The 7802-nt window shown below is 39.1% G+C and overlaps 1 protein-coding gene and 1 long non-coding RNA gene across 2 annotated transcripts; one reads left to right on the plus strand and one right to left on the minus strand.

Annotated features, from left to right (window-relative positions):
• The first annotated feature begins 1326 nt into the window (after positions 1–1326).
• On the plus strand, positions 1327–3119 carry LOC134227122 (uncharacterized). The gene is made up of 3 exons (XR_009983615.1): positions 1327–1430; positions 2640–2668; positions 2735–3119. It is a non-coding gene; the product is annotated as an uncharacterized LOC134227122 (long non-coding RNA).
• A 3306-nt stretch (positions 3120–6425) lies between these two features.
• LOC134222358 (uncharacterized) lies at positions 6426–7562 on the minus strand. Its single transcript, XM_062701517.1, has one exon. The coding sequence runs from the start codon at positions 7560–7562 to the stop codon at positions 6426–6428; it is 1137 nt and encodes a 378-aa protein (XP_062557501.1).
• Between the last annotated feature and the right edge of the window lie 240 nt (positions 7563–7802).

Raw genomic sequence — 7802 nt, forward strand, 5'->3', positions numbered from 1 at the left:
GGAGACCTAATCGGCCCTTGGATTTTTTTTAACGAAGGTAATAGAAATCTGCAACCAGACACCTGGGGAGGCGAACCCAGGTAGTGTGGGGATGGGATCACCACCCCCGACCCACTAAAACCAACTCCTTCCTCTCCAGTCATTCCCACGGCCCGCAATTAAGCGGGGGATGACTATTGGGCATTGTGCCCCCTCCATGACGTACAAAAGTGCACATATGCAACACATTTGCACAAGACATACTGGCACGACATGTGCCCTAACACTCACCTGCCTATGCCGCTTGAATGAATGAGTATTCACCCCGTCCTGCAACAGGGTGGCACCACTTGTCTACCAAGCCGGAGGCGACCCTAGGTTGCACTATGGGGAATCAGGTGGCCGAAAATAAAAAAATCGACTTTCTCTGATTCGTAATTCAAGTTGACCTACTAAATGCTAATGCTTTGGAGCATTAAACCCCTGCATATCACCACTCTAAGCCATATGGTTATCAAGATATAGGCATTAGAGCCAGACACTTTTTAGTTCTTGAAAAATCAATGCATTATTCAACTGTCAATATCTTCGGCTACAGTAGCTCTTTTCCAACTCTTTAAAAAGTTTCTGAAAGCTTGTTTCATGGACTTGCGAAGAACGGGTTAGTTATGGGAAAATAGATAGTGAAACATCCGAAAATGACCCGAAGAAATTTTTTTTTTTCATACAAAAAGTTTCATACAAAAAAAGTTTCTCAAAGTTTCGCTTAGCGACTACCACTACGACTTTCTTTGGACCTCCCAGAAGGCATTAAAACAATTTCCAGCTGCTTATGGCTGCAAATCTGCGATTCCGATCACTTTTTCGAAAAAAAGTCATTAATTTTGAAACATTAAATGTAATTATTCTCATAATACACGGCAGACTGTGATGGGCTGGATACAAATCCCATGCGTATGACAAAAGAGCATCAAGAACAGTTAAAATAGAGATAGTAGATAACACGAAAAGTGTCGTAGGCTTCGTGGTAGGCCGTGTACACGATAGCTTATGCAGCTATATGATACTCCATTTGGCGTAGGCTCACCAAGAGGAGGCAACTCATTATCTATCAAGTATCAAGCAAATAAATATGAAAAAAACAATATACTCTTGAGGGTTACGAAAATACTCTAGGCTTCATTTGAAATTATTTCATAAAAAGTAAAATTTTGATATTAATTAAAATCCAATATGTGAATACAAGAAGCAAAAATGTCTGTACCTAAGGACATCTTTCGATAATTATTGGTATGTACCTAGGTGAAATAAATAAACAAAACATTTATGAATGTCTATCTGAGTGTATAGTGAGCTGTGATTGCGAAGGTAAATCGTGTGAAGTGTTTGTACTTATTATTTGGTGAATCATGAATTATAGGCAACTCATTGAAGTATTTAGAGCTCACGAGGTTGCGTTGAAAAAGCTTTGGAATATATCTGCCAAAGCTTCGCTGTGGATAAACAAAAAAAAAGTCAACTCCATACAAAATTGAAAAATCTTCATTTGAAATTTGAAAAAAAAAAATGGCAGGCCGCATCCCGGTCCAAAACTTACTTTGACTCATATAATGAGGAATGGCTTGACACAGAATTTGAATTAGAAGAATTTTATCATGCTGAGCCATCAAGGCCATCAAAAAATTTTGAGGATTTAAGTGAGCGTACGAAGCGCAGAAGAATTAATGACGAGCTAATGGATCCAAGAGAGGATACCATAGAAAAAGCGCTACTGGGAGCAAGAAGAACTGCCTACAACAGAAGTGATACGAGTATGGTGAAAGTGATAGGCCATATTTAAAAAAACCGAGATCACGCTTCCAGAATGTACACTACTCTAAGTGATTCTCATGGAAACATGTCCGATGAAGAAACTTTTGAATATTTTCTCGATTGTGATATGAGTAAATATGTCTACGAACAAACACATAAAAAAATCCTGCAAGATTTCCTACTTACAAAGTGATACAAAAAATGAAAGCGATATGTTCTCCTCCGCTGGATTCCATCGAAAAAACGGCAACAAAAATACAGGTAATGAAAGATAGATCATCTCCCTTGAAATGGAATAATATATGTATTCATATTTTTCTTTTAGGTTAGAATACAATCGCTAATGCAACATACTGTAGAACGAATAGTGAAATCATTGAAACACGAAATCAATCAATTTATGGATGAAAATAACCAGGACTTCGTCGAAATGGTCCTTTTAAGTAGTTGGGGTATGGACGGATCTACGGGATACTCGCAATACCATCAATCATTCCCAGGTACGAATCAACAAGATGATTCAGATGTATTTTCAGTGACAACGACTCCAATACATTTGTATTTACTAAGTAATCGTAAACATATTTTCTGGTACAACTTGACCCCACAAAGTATTCGTTATTGCAGACCAATTATGCTAGAGTTTGTGAAGGAATCGAAGCAAGTTGTGATCGATTGCAAAAACACCATAGAGAGAGAACTAAGTGAATTAGTTCCAGTTAAGATCGATTTGGAGCAGGAGAAATATGTTTTGGTTGACTTCGATTTTGTTATGAGCATGGTGGATGGTAAAGTTCTAAATTACATAACTGGTACGTCATCTATGCAAAATTGCCCAATTTGTAAAGCCACTCCAAATGTAATGACAAGCCTAGAGGTATTATTTTTTTTAAAGAAATACTTGTACATTTTTAAGAACTGTTTTGTTTTTCAAATATTCTAGGAGTTTGAAAAAGGATATACACCAGAGATAGGGACACTTATTTATGGAATATCTCCATTACATGCATGGATGCGATTTTTCGAGTGCCTTCTTCACATATCTTACCGAATGGATTTTAAAAAGTGGCAGGTATCAAAGATATTAAAGGAAGCGTACTTGAAGAGAAAACAACTTATACAGAAAAGGCTTTATGATAGCTTTGGTGTGAGAGTCGACCAGCCAAGGCAAGGTGGAGCAGGATCAAGTACAACTGGAAACATTTGTCGACGAGCGTTTTCGAATCCAAATCTGTTAAGTGAAGCATTAAATGTCAACGAAGAGCTAATTCACCGGTTCTGGAACATTCTGATCGCGATAAACTGCCAAGAGCCAATCAATCCTGAAAAGCTAGACAGTAGGGTGGTTCAAAAAATCGATTTTGCTCCACAGTGCTCATCTGATTCTTTATCATGTTCTGAGTGTCCTCTGAAAATTTGAGCTCATTTGGATTAAAACTGATTTAGCACAAGCGATTTCAAGTTTGCATGCAAATTAGTATGGGGATATTTATTTTTTCAGTATACTGTAAATGACGCTTCCGCATTGAGCACAGGTTAAAAGAAAACCTACATAGCTAAAAGGAATACTCAACAGCTTTCACCCAACGAGAACCGCATGTTGATTGATCGCCCCAATAATTAGTAATCGATTTTAATACAGGTTGCGAATCTTTAGTCATGATCGTTAAACTTCTTTGAGGGCATCACTGAAATGTGCAGTGCAACATAGTAGCCTGAATTTGTGTGTGCTATCTTTCGCGCCACGAGCAGCAATGTTGCCTGTTGAGGAGTTATGCAATTAGCTCCAGAAAACCTTGGTATAGATTAAATTCGATTACTAATTATTGGAACGATCAATTAAGATGCGGTTTTCGCTGAGTGAAAGATGTTGAGTATTTCTTTTAGCTATGTAGGTTTTCTTTCAACCTGCGCTTAATGGGGAAGCGTCATCAACAGTATAATGAAAAATTAAATTTCCCCATACTAATTTGCATGCAAACTTGAAATCGCTTGAGCTAAATCAGTTTTAATCCAAATTAGCTCAAATTTTCAGAGGACACTCAGAACATGATAAAGAATCAGAGTAGCACTGTGGAGCAAAATCGATTTTTTGAACCACCCTACTAGACAGTTATTGTAAAGCAACCTACCGGTTATATTTGCAGCTGTATGATTGGTATAAAATTCCTGCTACGGTGCATAAAGTCCTTGCCCATGCTGGGGATATAATTATTCATTCACCAGCACCACTTGGAATGTTGGCTGAAGAAGCAGCTGAGTGTCAACACAAGCACTTAAAAAAAGTCGGACTCATCATGCCAGGAAAGCCTCAAGAGAAGAAAATTTACATGACGTTTTCATTCGTGCTATGAACTCGTCGGATCCTTTGATAAGCTCCCTCAACTTAGGTAAGCGACTTCAAAATAAATCTAATCTGGAATATCCAGAAGATGTTTTTTAGTGACTTAAACTTCTTGCAATACAACAGATTCGAGTACAGAAAAATATACCATAGCAGATATTTTAATCGATCTTGAAGAAATAAATGATGATTTTGTTGAGGATGTTCATGTACATAATGAATAAATAAATGTTGTTGCAGTATACTTATATATCTTGAAGCTTTTATTGCATGGAGTTCGTTTAGCTTTAATAGAGCTTTATATTGTATTCCCTTTACTTGTTTTACGGGTTACGAGCCTGAACCAATCTGAAAAATCCTACAAAGACAACCTGTTACGTATGTAGATGCAATGGCCTGTATTTGACGGAGTCCTTGTGCAACTTAGAACATCTGTACAACTCAATTCACATAAAAACAGTATACAATTTTCTAGTTTGAACTCTACAGGTCTGCGCTGCAATAAAATACACATCTATAGACTGCTGTGTACATGAGACATTCGTAGATAAAAGGGATATATTCCATAGAGATCAAAGGTCTGTATTCCAGGGAGTTTGGAGACCTTAGAAGTAATAACGACCTGCAAAACAAGTATTTCACATCTTTTAGACAATAATCTACGACATGGTTTCCCAAACTGTGGGTCCTGACCCCCAGGGGTGTCGCGAGCGGATTGTTGGTGGGTCGCGTAGAATTAATATTAATTGCAGCTCGAATGCTGAATCTTTGTTTGTTTGTTTGTTTATTTGGAGCAGGGAAAAGCCCATTTGAGTAGAACCATGGAATCTTTCTCAAATGGGCGCAAAACCTCCTCATCTTTTCATATCAACAGAAATACAATAATTCCAAATGATACATTGTTTGACTTAAATTACTTAATATTATATAATAAATCCTAATGGCCTATGCTAATGTGTGATACTGTTGGAAGCTGAGAGGAGTGTAGAAAACCGTTTCCGAAGAACACCCCGTGAAAGGTGAAAATCAAATGCGGTGGAGCAGCGATTGAAGATGCGACACATACTGGTGAATGGCTCATTTTGCGCATAGTTTGTGCGAGCACCTCTCAAGAAAATGAAAGGTGTTGACCGAAGTGGACGAAAGGGGATGTTAAAGTTCAATTGAGAGAGCAAGGCCGGGCAATCAATTCTAGATTGCAGGAGATCTGCAATGAAAAGCGCCTTGGAAACGTCACGACGCTCACTTAACAGATCTAAACCAATAAGTTGGCAGCGTGCTTCATAACTTGGTAAGTTATTTGGATCATTCCAAGGAAGACGGCGTAGAGCAAAACGAACGAATTTTCGCTGAATTGCTTCGATTCGTATTGTGCTGTTTTGGTAGAAAGGAGCCCATACAACTAGTGAATATTCTAGTAATGACCTCACTAACGCGCAGTAGAGCGATTTTAGACATTGAATGTTATCGAAGTGCTTCGCAATGCGGAAAATAAATCCAAGTGTTTTCGACGCTTTCGATGTGATAAAGGCGATGTGGTCTTTGAAAGTTAGCTTAGAGTCTAATAAAACGCCTAGATCCTTAACAACAGATTCTCGTCTAATAGCTGTAGATCCGATTTTGTAACAAAAGTCAATAGTAGAGCGCTTGCGGGAAAATGAAATTACAGAGCATTTATTGGCGTTGAGGACCATGCAATTGATCTCGCACCATTTGACGAAAATGTCGAGTTGACGTTGTAGAAACAGAGCATCCTGATCATCATTAATAGTCCAGTATAATTTGAAATCATCGGCAAAGACAGCTTGAAGGATCCGAGCACAAGATTCACATCATTCAGATATACTAGAAATATCAGAGGTCCTAAGTGACTACCTTGTGGCACACCTGACCTAACATCAAAGTATTGCGAGGTTGAGTCTCCAATGATGATGGCCATTTCCCGACCAGTTAGATAGGATTCAAGCCATAACAGAAAGGATCCGGAAAAACCTAGGCGTTCAAACTTGGCAATTGTAATCCTGTGATTGATCTTATCGAAGGCAGCCGAAAAATCAGTGTAGATAGAGTCAACTTGATATCTTTTCTGCAAAGATTGGGCGATGAATGACGTGTAGAGAGTCAGATTCGTATTCGTTGAACGCCTTGGCATAAAACCGTGTTGATGCTCGGAGATGAAATCTTGACAATTGTGAAATAAGAACTTATAGACTACTTTCTCAAACAGCTTTGAGGTGGCGCAAAGTGCGGCTATACCACGGTAATTGCTGACATCACGCTTATTTCCTTTTTAAAGACCGAATAGGTAAGATTTCTTCCATTGCTCCGGAAACGTTCCGACTTGAAGCGATACGTTGAAGAGACTGGCTAGAGGTACGGATAGGCTATTAGAACAATTCTTCAAGACGTACGCAGGAATTCCATCTGGTCCACAACTAGTCGAAGCTTTTACGGTACAGCAAATATCAGCTACTGTGTCTGCATCGACGATTGGGTGGTTTCCGACTGGGGGACGAACAGGGACGTTGTTAGCGGCTTCATTGATTTGGTGTAATTCCAGGGAATCGTCGGTGAACACATTCGAGAATTGCTGTTGAAATAAATTACAGATGTCTTCTGTCGATGAACATTCGATATTCCCATTGGTCATGACAGTGGGAAGACCAGATTCTTTTCGTTGTTGGTTGACGTAGTTCCAGAATCCTTTGGGATTATGGCGCAGTTTTACTTGCACTTTTCGTTGATGAGCGATGTACAGTTTTTTGTTCAAGCGCTTGTAGCGAGCGTTGATTGAGTTATAGTTGAGTTTGCACTGGTGGCTTTTATATTTCGAGTATTTACGTAAAGCAGCCCGTTTACGTCTTTTCAGGCACTTAAGATAGTTGTTTCCCCATGGTGGATTAGGCGGCGATTTACTGGATCGTTTTGGAATGAATTGATCTATTGCATATAATACGATGTTGGAGAAACGGGTCACTGATGAATTGAGGTCTTGATCGATGTGCTCATTCCAATTAACGTTGGAGAGGAATGCATTCATATCCATATAATTGCCATTCTTGAAGTCGTAGTAAACAGCTTCAACGGGATCCGAAAACACACATTGTGAGACACCGCTTACTTCGACCAGCAGCGCAGGATGGTGAATCGAAGATTTTACTAGTGGTGAAGGTGCTTCGATCAATGAAAAGTCTACATCTCCATCAATGCTACCGTAACAAAGATCAAGCATCCGACCGTTATTGTTATGTACAAAATTCAACTGGGATACACGCGCCAAGTTATAACCATCGATAAGCCTAGCGACAGTGGAGCTAATAGAAGATTGTGTAGCATCGGGATAGAAGAAATTGGATTTGCTTGGTTTCCATTTAATGTTGGGTAGGTTGTAATCGCCAATTATCAATAAGCTATCCCTGATACTCATTTCATTGGTGATCCAATTGAGCGAACTGATGTGCTGATCAATCAAGTTTGGATCTTGTGTGCGATCCGGAGGAATGTAAATAACACAGATAAAAAGAGTGTTTGAATGAAAACTCACAGCTACCCAGAGCTGTTCGACGCTATCAATGCTAGGTATCGAAATTTGTCGTGCATTGAAATTGGCACGCAAAGCCAATAGCACTCCTCCACCTGACTTTTTCCTGCTATTGTTAGGGTTACG

This window comes from Armigeres subalbatus, chromosome 3 (genome assembly GCF_024139115.2).
Source record: "Armigeres subalbatus isolate Guangzhou_Male chromosome 3, GZ_Asu_2, whole genome shotgun sequence".
NCBI lineage: Eukaryota > Metazoa > Arthropoda > Insecta > Diptera > Culicidae > Armigeres > Armigeres subalbatus.

Excerpts from the sequence above, each read along its gene's own strand:
- LOC134222358 (XM_062701517.1), bottom strand. The coding sequence starts at position 7,562 with ATGAGTATCAGGGATAGCTTATTGATAATTGGCGATTACAACCTACCC.